Raw genomic sequence first — 14,820 nt, forward strand, 5'->3', positions numbered from 1 at the left:
ATGCATCGCACGTGAATGGCCTGGCCAATATAACAGTCACTTTTCTTTTTTCATAAATGTTTTCCCAGTTGGTTTTGGGAAGCTTCTACAATTTTTCGTATTCTTTATTTTCTATTTTGATTTTCCTTTTTTCACAAGGAACAAATCGTGAACTGTTTTTAAATCATTGATCTTTTTTCAAATCCAGTGAATATTTTTTGAATGTATTACTTTTTTCAAATGCATGAACTTTTTTCAAATCCAAGATTTTTTTTCAAATGCATGAACTTTTTTCAAATCTGTGAACTTTTTCAAATCCATGATTTTGACAAATGCACGAAATTTTCTGAATTCTATGAACTTTTAAAATTCTGCAAATATTTTTTGAATGCTCCCTCAGAAAACTATTTTTTGAATGCATGGACTTTTTTCAAATCCGTGAACTTTTTCAAGTTCATGAACTTTTCAAATCCACAAAATATTGAACTTTTTCAAATTTGTGATAATATTTTAAAGGCGGCCGCTACGCGTCGGCCGGTGGTTGTTTTGGAAACATCCGCCGCATGTACCACCGTCCGATACGCGTCCTGACAACCATCCCATCCAACTATCGCACGCGTGACTATTCCTGCAGCAACCGCTCTATTTCAGAAACAAAAAACCATGTCCGCCATCCAGACACACCTGCGCGCAGCGCGGCGCCAGCCCCCGCCACCGTGAAAACGCTGCTGCCGGGGCGCTACAGGGACTGAGGCCGTCGACGGAAAATCCTACAGCACAATGGCGCACCAAATCGCGCGGCGCACGCTGGGATCCGACGCAAATCGAGCAAGCCGCGGTCCTACTTCAAGGACAGCCGTGGCCGTCGTTCTCAGCTCCGACCGCCGTCGGGGGGCTTCCTTCGACAAGATCAAATCAGGGCAGCTGGGTAAGTTTCCGAATCTTAATCCCTGAGCTGCGTGTCACTGTAACTGCTGTAGATCCTATTTATCAGAAGAGGGCTGTTTGGATTCATGCGTGTGGCAGCTAAAAAAAGTTTTAGAATTATGTGGGTGAAGCCAAGGCACAACCCTAAACCCCTGCCCCCTTCTTGTATCTCTGCAACATGTATCTGAAACATCTCATTTTTGTTGTTTATCAACAGAAGAAACACATAGCTAGTTGTTGTCTCTGGTTTCAATTTTGTTTATGAATGGCATGGATTGCATGAATTTTTGAAACAACAAAATACAACTGTTGATGCCATGTATCTATCTAGGCCATGTATCTATTGATGCATTGTAGATGAAATTCTAAAATTCTGGCAATTCTGAAACAACAAATATAACTCTTAATGCCTTGTAGATAAAAAAAGTGATTGTTGCACAACATCTGCTATATTTTACAAAAATAAAAACTTGTGCCTCATTTCAGGAAGCTGCGACTGAAGGGGAAGGGAGCTATGTCCAAGGGAACTTCTCTGTCCATGATAATGAAGATTCAGATGGTTTGGTGCATGCTGATGATGCAATGCAAGATGATTCAGATGATGGAGATGTTTCGTCGCAGCCACTACCACCCTATGTTGGCATGGTCTTTGACACAATTCAGGATGCAAAGAAATTCTACAATGACTATGCCTTCAAGTTGGGTTTCGGGACACACATATCTTCAACAAAGTACAGCCAGAAGAAGGGACGGAAGCGAGAGGATGTCGTAATGATCAAGAGGGTCGTTGGGTGTGTGCATGCTAGAACAGCTGATAAACCTGAAACAAGTAGCACATCGGAGATCATTGCAACAGAAGCAAGCAACACCAGCAAGCGGCTTGTGTAGACATGTAGACCACTCAAAGCTGCGACAGAGGCAGTGGCAGCACCACATAAATGTCAATTTTGCTCAGAGGTTGGACATGCTGTACCAAAATGTGTGTACTTGAGAGCGGTGATGAAAAATGCTCCGAGAAGTGCCCAAGCAATGCAACTCAACCTATAGGAAAAAATGCTCCATAAAATGTTTTCGATTTTCTTTTGAGCCTCACATTGTGCTTGAGGAAAAAACATTCATAGTTTCTATTTTGCAACATTGATGATGCATTTAAGATATATTTCCATTTTGCAAAAACTATGTTACGGGAAAACAGAGGAAATAAAAAGATCTCATATTCTTATGTGTGACTGAAATTGATACCTATGTGTGCCTGAAAACAGAGGAAACATAGCACTATCCTGCAAGAAAACAGGCAAGAAAGGCTCACATTTTGTATCTTGAAATAGTTTTGAATTTGTTGTTTTCTTCATTTTGTCCTTCTTACAATATTTTTGTTTTCATGTTACGACAAAACATGTTTCCAGTACTTGAAACATCTTGTGTATTGAACAGTTTTTTGAGGTCTGATCCAGAACATGAATGATGCTTTCAGCATATGTTGACATATTCCCAGTATTGCTAAGCACATTTTGTCCTCCCTCGAGTAATTTACATACATACATGATGATGCAAGATGGTTTCAGTTAAAAAAATGAACTGTTTCAACAATATAATCCCAGTAAATATACATGGCACATGAAGTGTGATTTCACTGTTTCAGCACAAAAAAACCAATGAAAACAAAAATATACCAAGCTGCAAAAAATGCCTGTCATTTTCATTACCAACTCTCCATCAATCTCTAGTTCACATTCACATGGGTCAGCATGAATCATCATGGATGATGCTCCAGCATTTCAAAACAAACTAAAAAAGAAAAAAAGGACATGCCCAGCATGATAGATGCTCCAATCTTGAGTTCCACAAAAAACATCTAGGTAGCTCCAGCATGATACTTGTTGTTTTCAGTTACATAAATGGATGTTTCGGACACATGGACTCACAAAATAAAAAGTAAAAACTAAGCTAGCGAGCTTCTGTTCCGATTGTCATCTTCTACGAGCTTCTCGGCAGTTTATGGAACTCTTCGGCTGAGTTGAGAGTGTTCTGAGGGTGCTTGAAAAGCTTCGGTGATACGAATGTCCGAAAATTGAGCAACGACCTCATGTCCTGAGCATAGAAAAGGCAGAAATACTCCCTCCGGTCCTTTTTAGTTCGCATATAAGATTTGACTGAAGTCAAGCCTCGTAAAGTTTGGTCAACTTTGTAGAAAAAAAATGCCAACATTCACAGTTTGAAATCAATACCACTAGATGTGTCATGACTTAAAGTTTCATATTATATAACTTTAGCATAGCAGATGTTGATATTATTTCATATAAATACGGTCAAACTTTGTGAAGTTTGACTTCAGAGAATTCTAATATGCAGAGTAAAAAGGACCGGAGGGAGTACAAAAAAAACATGGAAACGATTAATATTCCGCGCAGCTGCTTTGTCGACCAACGAGTTTGGAAGATAGGCATGCTGCAAAACAAGAGCAAAAATGAAAACATGGAAACTATCAGCAATGCATATCTACTTATCAGATAATGAAAAGTATTGAAGCAAAAGTTGAAGATTGCATATATAACTCTGCAGATAAAATGCAGGTTTGAAAGAACATTAGTTAATCCAACTAACTTCAGATAAACATGAGCTAAAAAATCATGGAAAAGTATTGGAACAGTAGCTAAATTTCAGAGAAAAGATATATATAGTTTAAGAAGCAAAAACTGAGTTCCCTGTGCTATAAGCTAGCAGTACAAACATTCCTGTAGTTTCAGAAATATAAGCTACAAACATAACCTACAAACTAGTTTCAGAAAGGTAAGTTTCTCTAAAATTTAGCTAATGTTTCTCTGAAATTACATATATGTTTTCTTCTCTCTCTGAAACTACATATATGTTTCTCTGAGACTACAAACTGAATAACTGCATGAGATACAGAAGCTTTGAACTAAAAAGAAAAATCCTGCATCACTAGTTTCCTGTAGCACATCAAGTCTGTACCACTAATTCCGTACAGCACATCAAAATCTTGCATCACTAACTTCCAAGTAAAAAAATGCTACAGAAGTTTTGAGCTACAAACATTCAGAAAAGATAGTATCAGCTACAACACAGCAAGGGGATAGCATGAGCTCCAGCAGCGTATTCTAAAAGTCAAATAAACAATTCTGCAACACTGGATGTGCAACACCCAAATCCCTATTGCACATCTACCATCTACACCACCTATATCATCTACACCATCCACCTCGGCGCCGACGACGAGAGCATCTCCTTACATCAGAGCACCGCTACGATGAGCTGCAAAAATTCAGAAACTAACACAAAAATGGGATCCTGCAACTGTAAGTTCTCTCTGCATCACAACATAAACTATGAGCTCCAGAAAAAATAAAACAAAGAGGATCCTACAGAAACTACGTGCTCCGGAAATTCAGAAACACACAAATGGGATCCAGTGCACAAATTTTCAGCAGAAGGGGATCCAGTGCACAAATTTGTATCACAACATAAACTATGAGCTTCAGAAAAATGAAACAAGGGGATCCTACAGAAACTGCACGCCCCAAAAATTCAGAAACACACCTACGAGTTTTCAGAACTATGCGCTCCATTGCACAAATTTTCAGCAGCATAAAAACTGAAAAAAATGATCCTGAAACTCGTTGTCGCGCTGTCGAACTTCCTACAACGCCGCCGAACTACCTACAACCGCTCTGCTCCTTGTCGCGCCATCGTCTCCATCATGGTGACATGCCATTTAATTTTTTTTTTTTGAGGAAAATGAATTATGAAGGTAGCTAAAACTGACTAAACGGGACTTATGGACGTCACTTATTTGCCATTTACATCCCCACCGGTCCACCTCCTCCAAGCGAATCGTTCGCCAACTAAGAGGGTCCTATTTCAGTTACATTTTGTTTCTTTGAACAGTTCCCTAGTAAAAAAAATCAAACCATCTGCATCTAAATTGCCAAGATCTAGAGTTGATTCTAAAAAAACCCTCCAAACTAGGTGAGAGCACGTCCGCTAATTTGCAGCAGCAAATAACTGAACTACCATTTCAGCAACCTAACACAGATATCCAATGCAACAAATGAACAAGTTCGCTCGTTTATGGTTCTAGCTCAGCCAGTAAAACCAGACGAACAAGATGCTCCAAATCAACATTCCAGTTCATCAGGACGGCAACAGAATGCCTTCCAGTAGAACAGCAGCCGCAACAGAATCACATCAACAGTTGGGGAACACAATCCATCCGCACAAGGAAACCTACAATTCTGACGTTGTTTCGTTCCTTCGGCCAAATGCATGCTCAAGAAATCGAACAGGGAACCAAAATCAATCAGTGCAGGAAAATACACGCTAATTTTCGGCCGCCGCCCGTCTTCCGGAGCATCTTGTTCGGGGGAGGGGGCCGGTTGCCCGATCCATACATGTTGGCCACCGCCGAACCCGTCATCGTCGTCGCCACCGCGGAGGATATGCGCCACCGCCCCTGCCGCCCAACGCCCTGCGCCGCCCGCCGCTGCCCTCCCGAATCCAGCCGCGTATCCCTAGCCCTCTCAGAGACAAGAGTCAATAGTGCTGGTCAGTTGCAAGAATAACTGTACTGAAACAATGGCTCGGTTTCAGAAACGCACGCGCGTCACGCGGCGGGGAGGCTGTCGTCCGTCCGATCAACAGGCGATCCGACGGACGCGGAGCCGGCGGATGCGGCGCGAGTGATCGGTCGGGTGAAGGAGAGCTTTTCCCTATTTTAAATTCTATATTTTTTTTAAAAAATGCATTCTAGTAAAAAAGTGAACGGTGGCCCAGTCTAGCGCGACCAGTAAACCAGGGAACCGGGAGAGGAGAACTGGCGCGTCGTGAGCAAGCATTCGCCTCGTTGTTGGGTGGGCCCATGGAGCTGGGGCACGTGAGCGCTGGCTCCTTTACCTGCCGCTTAAGGCGGTGGCGAGGAGGTCTCGACGATATGTGTGATAATTAGTGAAATACTTCTTTCGTCTGAAAATACTTGTCATTAAAATGGATAAATAAAATATATCTAAAACTAAAATACGTCTAGATATATCTCATTTTGTTTATTTTGATGACAAGTATTTTCGGACGAATGGAGTATTATATAGCAAGCACATACAAAATGGGCTCATTCGAGTGTTAAAAAAAATGGGCTGATTAAAAGCAACTCCAAGAAGCCGACCTATTTCGTCCGCTTGCGTCTATTTGGGTCGGCGCGGACAAAAGTGGCGGCCCAACGCGCCGACCCAAACCCAAATCACGTCCGCGTCGCGTCCGCGCCGACGCATTTGCGGTTCAAATTTGCGCCCCAAATGCGTCGGCGCGGACGCCGAACGGACGCTTCGCGCGCCTTTTCGCTGTCCGTTGCGTCTTACATGGCGGCCGTCCAACTACCCGCTGCCCACGCGGTCAGCTTAATTTATGACGACGGGCCCACGCGTCAGCGATGGCGCTCGTCCTTTTTAAGCCGACCGTGTGGCGGGGCCGTCCTCATCCAAACTCACCGTCCCCATCTGCCCACCCTTGCTCCCTCGTCGCCGGCAAACCCTAGCCACCGCAACCACAGCGACGATGGGCCTCTTCTCCGGCGCCAGCGGCAGCAAGGCCAAGGGCAAGTCCCCCGCCACCCCTTTCCCCTCCGAGTTTCTCCCACCCCGTCGGCGCCTCGCCGGCAGAGGCAGCGCGTCAACGTGCCAGTGCACCAGGCGGAATGGCACTGGCAGAACCGCCAGCCGCTGCCATATCCCGACGTGACGCTGCCACACGACTGGCATCTGGATCTAGATAGGATCCCAGTGCCGGTGGCGCCGCGGTTGGCTCGTGCTCACGCGGAGGAGGTGCGGCGCCGGCGGGCGCTGCTGACGGCGAAGCAGCGCCGCGACTCCGCCTACGCAACCGACTTGCCCAACTGGGCGAGGTGGTTCGTCTTCGAGCACGAGGAGGCGAGGCGCCGGGGCGTGCGCGAGGTCGACCGGAGGCCAACGCCGCTGGTCGTCCGCGAGGAGGACCAGGCGGCGGAGGACGCCTACCAGGCGGCCCTTGCGGCCGTCTATCGTGAGAGCGAAGAGGACGAACGGCGCAGAGCGGAGGCGGCGGAGGCGGAAGAGGATGCCCACTACGAGGCGGCAATGGCGCAGGCCCTTGCCCTCTCCGCGGCGGGCGACAGCGTGGTGCCGCCGGTGGCCCCGCCGTCCCCATCAAGCCGGAGCCGCGGCCGCAGCCCGAGCCCATTGCGTGCTTCTCCTGTAATGGAGTGGTGCGCGAGTGGGTGTCCGCACCACCGATCCGACTGGGGGCGACGCCGGCGCAGCAGCAGGCCTACCTCGAGATGTGGCGCCAGTGCCGACTGGCAGAGGAGCGCCAGCAAGGCGAGTACGAGGAGATGCTCGAGCACGACCTCGAGGAGGAGACGCGCGAGGCCGAAGAGGAGGCGCGCCAGGCCGCGGTTGCACAGGCGGCCGCACAGCCCCCCGCTCCGGCATTGCCTGCGCCGGCACAACCCGACATGGCAGCGCTCTGGAACACGGCGTTCGCCTGGGCCGGGCCGGCGCCGACGCTCATCGACCTCATGGACCCCGAGGACGACGACGAGGACGCCTAGGGCAGCGCACCGCCTCGTAGTTTAGGCTGTTTTTATTTTTTTAAATGCAAACATGGACGCGTGGACTTTCACCGGCCTTCGTGGCCGGCTTTAATGTTTAATTAATGTAGTTTCTCTTTTTTTAAATATGCATGCGTTCATTTTTTCTGGCGCCGTCTAAATGGGTCGCAGGCCAGCGTTGGGCGCACGTACCGACGCAAATGCGGAAGCGGGCATCCGTGTCTGTCTAGCCGACCCAAATGAACAAAAAGCGGACGAAATCGACATCCGTTTGGATCGGCCCGTTGGAGTTGCTCTAGAAGATGATAATGCAAGAGTTTGGGGTGACAGATGGGTTCTGGTAATTTTGACAATAAACCAATTTGTCGCTGGCCGGATGCCACCGCCGTTAATTAAAGTTTGTGACCTCTTGTATCGCGACGGAGCAACACGGGACATGAGGAGCAAAGGGTTTGGTCGAAGGAGAAAAACATGGTGTTTTTTATTCTGTGTTGAGTCTGATCTCCTGCTGTCTGCACCTGCACCGCACACATGGTGGTTCTGCTTCCTCTTCAGCACACAGTTCCTGATACTTTGGGCAAAGGATTCACGACGAGAAATGCCCCAAACTTCAGCCCAAAGTTCAGGTATTGGCAGTTCCCTCATGCCTGGCTGTAACTTTGTAAAGATTTCTACAGTGATAGAGCCTGACCTATCCTAAGATATGGATTCCTGTATGACACTCAAGAGCCCCAGTTCAGACCACACCTCCTTCTGTCAAGTCCTGGCAGGGGCAGCTCCAAACTCTTTGCCGCCAATCCTAGTATAATCCTACTGTCGCAATATAGCGCTGGAAAATCTTCATTCTCGAAGATACAACAATTCTCTACTGCCCCTTCGTCCAATCTTTCACGGGCTGAATTTGATAATCATTTCTTTACATAATCGCGGGCTGAATTTGATAATCATTTCTTTACATAATCGCATTATTATTGACAGATAAATCACGAGCCGACGTACTAGAAGATTTATATCTCATTGCAATGCATGGGCATTGCTTATGGCCTCGTCAGAGCAGCAGCGGTAGAGTGTCATGACCAACGTGCACTAATAATTATTTGAAGTTAAGCTACTAACTACACCCGCTATCCCATAATATAAGACGTTATTACATCCAATATGTTAGTATATGGGATGTAATAATGTCCTATTTTATGGGGCAAAGTAACAGCAGCGCAACTGGTGGCAACACACAAACAACGAACCATGTGAGACTAAGGCAGAACATCTGGAGAAATTTTGTAATTTGAAACATAACGTAACAAACTCAAGACTTAGATGAACAATTCGCCACTCAGTTTACAATACACACCGACAAACCGCCTCAAAAACCACCAAATCAAGGGATGAGCACATGGCGCCGAGAAACAAACTAGCCTAGCCAACAAGTGGATACGAGACCCAGATTATTCAAAGTAAACACGGCTATGGTGGTGACATCCTCCTTGCAATTAAAAGGGGGGCTCTGCTATACGAGCACGGCTTACTGCGCCTTGGCGAGCTCGGCACGGATCTGCTTGGCGGCCTCAACCATGTTGGTGAGGGCAGGCTTGACCTCGGCGTACTTGCGGGTCTTGAGACCGCAGTCAGGGTTCACCCACAGGATGTTGGTGTCCAGGACCGCGAGCATCTTGTTGACACGGTCGGCAATCTCCTCCTTGGACGGGATCCTGGGGGAGTGGATGTCGTACACACCCGGGCCAATGCCAGCACCGTACACCACACCCTCGCGGAAGACGGACAGAAGCTTCTCGTCGGACCGCGAGTTCTCGATGGTGATCACATCAGCGTCCATGTTGATGATGGACTGGATGATGTCGTTGAAGTTGGAGTAGCACATGTGGGTGTGGATCTATAAAGAGAGAATGTGTCAGTTGCAATGCAATGATCCAGAAGAATGGTAGGTTCCTGCAAGGCTCCACTGAAGCAGATTTTTACCTGGGTGGTGTCCTGCACACCGCAGTTGGTGATCCTGAAGGAGTGCACGGCCCAGTCCAAGTAGAAAGCATGCTCAGACTTGCGGAGTGGCAGACCCTCTCTCAAAGCAGCCTCGTCAATTTGGATGACCTGCAAAGGGAACCATTTAGAAAAAATCCCAGCTACACTCATTATGTGCATGGATCCCGTTGCTCAAATGTGAAACAAATACAGCAGTGCCAACCTGAATACCACCAGCCTCAAGGTCCTCGACCTCCTTCTTGATTGCAAGAGCAATCTGGTAGCAAGTCTCAAACCTGATAAGATATGAAGCAGCAGATTTAGCCTCTAAAGACAGGTGCTATCCTCAACATCTTGCAAACATTATTTGAGGAAGCTACTAACCTCGGTTGGTCATTTCTAACAAAAGACCAGTTAAGGATTGTGACAGGGCCTGTCAACATTCCCTTCATTGGGCGAGCAGTCATGCTCTGTGCCATCTTGGACCAGAACACAGTCATGGGGTTGGGGCGGCTCACATCACCGTAGATAATCGGTGGCTTGACACACCTTGATCCATAAGATTGCACCCAGCCATTGGCAGTGAATGTGAAACCAGAGAGCTGCTCACCGAAGTACTCAACCATATCGTTCCTCTGTGAAATGCATATCCAACTCGGTCAAACACAGAATCGGACATCTCAAGATATAAAAAATAAGTCATTACATTTTGTGCTTGAGAAAATAAAAAGGTATTTTCTCAAACAGAACATCGATGACACAAGGATACTGACCTCTGGCTCTCCGTGCACAAGCACATCAATGTCAAGCTCTTCTTGGATCTTAACAACCTTGCTAATTTCCTCCTTGATGGCATTGGTGTACTCCTCCTCAGAGATCCTGAAACACAATTAATTTATGAGCAATAGACAAAATATAACTGGTTAATGAAGCAGCATTATGAATATTACTCACTTCTTTGCCTTGTACTCACGGCGGACTCTCCTGAGCTCCACGGTCTGTGGGAATGATCCAATGGTGGTCGTGGGAAGGACCGGAAGGTTGAGCTTCTTCTGCTGCGCATCCAACCTAGCGCTAACGGTGGTAGCACGGCGGTGATCAGAGCCCTTGAGGGCAGTAGCCTGTAAGGAATATATGATTATGGATTGTGTACATGTTATGTCAGCATGGAATTGGAATGTGCAGTTTTGAAGCCCAGGTTACTTACAGCCTTCTGGACCTCCTCATTTGTGACACGTGGTGACGACCTTCTTGAGGCCAGAGCAGCAGCATTTGCTGCAAAGTAAGCCTGCAGATGATAACATATAGAAATGAACGAGTCATTGTCTGAAATATATAAAAGAAAACCAGGCTCTAGTCAAGAGGATGCAAATTAAGGCCATAAACGTTCATCATACCTCATCCTTTTGACCAGCCAATGCCTTGGCAAGGGCGTTCACCTCAACGACCTTTTGGGCGGCAAATGCGAGCCATGACTTAATCTCATCATCAAGCTTGGTCTCATTTACAAGGTCCACAGCAGTGTGCATGAGTGAGCAGGAAGTCGATACGACAAGCTTGTCTGCACAAATGTCATAGTCAGAAACTGGAAATAGTAGCTGCAAGCCTATAATAAGGAAAACTTCTACATAGCACAACATGCTTACCCTTCCCAACAACAGCCTCAAGAGACTGAAGAGTGGCGAGAGATGCAGCAAGGTCATCAGCCCAAATGTTGCGTCCATCTACGACACCAGCAAAGAGGTACTTTCCAGCAGGGAAACCACTCTTGACAAGCTCAAGAGTCTTGGTTCCACGTTCAAGGTCAAAACCATAAGCAGTCACACTGCTCAATGATGTAAGAGTCCTGAAGTAGCGGTCAAAACCACGGTCAAGGTTAAATGTGATATTCCAACAAAAGGGCATATAAAAGGAACAATCAATTAAAATGGTAAACTGGCACAGAAAAGAAGCATACTTGTACGAGTCTGCGGGAACGTCAGCGAAGTAGGTCTCAACAAGAACGTTCAATCCAGAAAGTGCGGACTCAAGTTCTGCGTAAGCTGCAGAGAATGCAGACAATTGGTGGGATTCAAGGTCCTTAACAAGGGTGGGCTCATCAAACTGAATCCATGAAGCGCCAGCTGCCTTCAACTCAGCAATAACCTCCCTAAAAACCATGATAAGTCAAATTATCAACTGATGATTTAGGTGCAATAGTAGTCATTTACTCGTTTCTATGCTTACTTGTAGACGGGAAGGATGCTGCTAAGAAGGGAAAGGGGAGAGAATGATTTCTCTACACCCTTGGCGGCCTTTGAGAGCAACAAGTATGAGACTGGTCCGACAAGTACTGGGACGGTATCAACGCCAAGCTGCATGAGTAGCGAGTGCACATAATATAAGACATACAATACAAGCACGCAAATAACCTTTAAAAGAAACACTAAGATTCATTTCCGAGTGAACGTCACAAAATTCAGAAATTGCTGCTTAACTCTGTAATCATACCGGCATCACTATTCCCACATTGGAGGGATTATAATGAACAGATAATTAGTAGCTGAAAGCTTGTCAAATCAGGTACATTGACAACCTGGTGCTAAACCATGTAATCCTACCAGCATCGCTATTACCACGTTGCAGGGTTTGTAGTGAAAATATAATTAGTAACTGCAATCTCATTTTTGCTATTCAACACTTTCTACATTCAAAGTTTTCAGCACAGGACCTATGGTAATGAGATGTTACAACTATATAAAGTAATTATTAGAGTTACTTGGTTGGCCATTAACCAATTTGATCAGACAAGAGTGAGAATGTTCTGAAATATCAATGTAAAACTGCACCTTAATGTAACTTGCAACTCTTTTACTAGTTACAAAACAGTTAAGCAAATGTAGGAATAAGAAATACTAGTATATTACTACTATCACTTAGATTTGATTAAAACAGCGGCATTCTAGAGTGATCAGGCTGTTATCACAACGCTTGTGTGTTCAAAAATAACAATTAGGCAGGCTAACATCACAATGGTAAAATTTCAAAAGATATAGGAAGTCAGCTAATATATGATTCTACTATCATACCGCCTTAGCCTCCTTGTACTCATTGATAGCCTTGTGAGAAGAGTAGGAGAACTTGGTGCTAGGAGCCAATTCAGGGACGATGAAGTGGCTGTAATAGTAAACGATGTCGTTAGTAAAAGTACTAGATACAGAATAAACTATGTGAGAACAACCTTAGGTAGAATCCGGTGGACTTACTAGTTGGTGTCAAACCACTTGGTCATCTCCATAGCAGGGACGGTGGCGTTACCCCTAGCCATCGAGAAGTAGGTGCTCAAATTGATCTCCCCACCGGTCCATGAGTAACGGTCTGGGACGGCACCGAGCATGGCGGTGGTGTCAAGAACCTGATCATAGTAGGAGAAGGTGTTGCTGGGGATGTACTTGATCCCAGCATCAGCCATCTGCTTCCAGATGCTGGCCCTGAGGTCGGTGGCAACCTTCTCCAAATCCTCGGCGCTGCTCTTGCCATCCCAGAAAGACTCCAGGGCAAACTTGAGCTCCCTCTTGGGGCCCATGCGCGGGTATCCGACAATGTGGGACGCCATCTTTCTGCATAAATAATAGAATTAGAATCAGCTTGATCCAGCTAAGAGAGTTAGGATCTTGCAACTGAGACTATGGATCTCTATAATTTAAACGTAACCTGAAGAAAACTAACTTACAAAATAAAAAAATTCAGTAACAATTTTCTGCAAGCAACTAACTAGAAACATAGTGAACAAACGATAAAACGCATTCATTAAAATTTCTTGGTTCTTGCAGGAAATCTATTAGCATGGACTCATACACCTGATTTACTAGTGTCTAAAAGAACAAAAGTAGAAAACTGAACTAAATCAATACAGGTAGGTAGGTTAGGTTAGGTGTACCAACAGCAACCACTACCATGTAGACCTCAGGGTTGGTACATAAATCCTAACAACAATTGGTGGGAGGCAGTGGCAGTGTCCCTCTCACACCAGCAAAGGGTGGGACAGGTGGATCTTGAACAAATACACAAGTAACGATCAACAAAATTTAGCATGGAGTGCATTCCAAGTTTATAACAGACACTGCATGCATGGACACTAATAGCAGAATTTTCAGATCTTTTGAGCTACACGCCAGTACCCATGCACTAACAATAAACAAATAAATCTCCAGCGAACTGAATAATAAAGCCGAGGAGAAAACCCTCTGGGCTCAGGGTCAGATCCAGAACCACTGGGCTGGGCACCTAATAAACAGAGCATGGGCCTAAATATAGTGTGGCTAGGTCTCAATCGACCGAGACTTAACTAAGTTAAGGTCAAGTGACAGAAAAAAAAAACTAGTGACATGATATGTAAAAAAAAAATGCACGGATCACCGTGTAAGATCCCACGAATATAGCATCGACTGAGACTTAGCAATCCAAAGAATATAATACTGAATCAAAATTTAACGGCGAGAAGCGCCAGATCCCCCAAATCCGAAACCACCAAACGGCCTGGCCATTTCCGTGATCGGAGATCGGATCTGAGCGCCCGATCGGCTCAGATCGGACCTCAGCAACGGCACCAGAAAAAACTATTCGCGGAAACGGAGCAGCCCATTCCCGCCCCTGTTCCTGCAAACAGAGCAGCCGAGCTCTCCGTCCGCGCCGCCTACGCGCGACGCGCACAGGACACGGGTCCAGGACGAGACCCGCCGGCGGTGGCCCGGCGATCGATCCTACGACAGATTACCAACATAGATCGTCATTCAAAGCGCGCGGGACAGCCGATCCGGTGGTGCACGGATCCACGGGAGCCCGGCGTGCGCCCGTGCGTGGGGTTTCACGGGCGCACGGAGGAAGGAGGGGGAGGGGGAGGGCTCGCTTACCCTGGGTGCGCGGAGGCGGAGGGGGACGGCGGCGAGCAACGGGGAGGAGGAGGAGGAGGGGAGGCAGAGAACGGCGAGGGTGAGGGGTTTAGGGGTGTGCTTATTTATAAACCGCTGGCGATTGGTTGGTGCGTGGGGTATGCGGTTGGTGAGATCTGAATGCTCGCCTCTGTGGATCTGGTGGATGCACGATTTTTCAAAACCACAAAAAAAAATGCTTTTATCTTTTCCCCCTTGTTTTATTTATTCATTTATTTATTGTTGGAAAACTAGGTAATGGCCGTTTGCTATCTGGCTTTGCGGAGCGAACATGTTGATCGGCGGGGGGTTGAGGCAAGGGGAGGAAGGGAAAGAAGGGGATGGGAGGGGAGCTGCGACCGCCGCCCTCCGAGGACTCGGCGATGTTTCATGGTTTGTGGCGATGCTCCACCCCCGGACGTAAACCAATTG

General features: G+C 46.4%; 1 protein-coding gene across 1 annotated transcript; it reads right to left on the reverse strand.

Annotated features, from left to right (window-relative positions):
* Positions 1–8,767: 8,767 nt before the first annotated feature.
* On the reverse strand, positions 8,768–14,534 carry LOC123102066 (5-methyltetrahydropteroyltriglutamate--homocysteine methyltransferase 1). The gene is made up of 14 exons (XM_044523344.1): positions 14,371–14,534; positions 12,724–13,077; positions 12,547–12,634; positions 11,705–11,832; positions 11,436–11,627; positions 11,125–11,324; positions 10,876–11,039; positions 10,686–10,766; positions 10,433–10,599; positions 10,252–10,357; positions 9,863–10,113; positions 9,702–9,774; positions 9,479–9,607; positions 8,768–9,392 (listed from the first exon to the last, which is right to left on the reverse strand). Exons 2-14 carry the CDS (start codon positions 13,071–13,073, stop codon positions 9,024–9,026), a joined length of 2,298 nt encoding a protein of 765 aa, XP_044379279.1. The 5' UTR covers positions 13,074–13,077; positions 14,371–14,534; the 3' UTR covers positions 8,768–9,023.
* Between the last annotated feature and the right edge of the window lie 286 nt (positions 14,535–14,820).

Source organism: Triticum aestivum, chromosome 5A (assembly GCF_018294505.1).
Source record: "Triticum aestivum cultivar Chinese Spring chromosome 5A, IWGSC CS RefSeq v2.1, whole genome shotgun sequence".
In the NCBI taxonomy this organism is placed as follows: Eukaryota; Viridiplantae; Streptophyta; class Magnoliopsida; order Poales; family Poaceae; genus Triticum; species Triticum aestivum.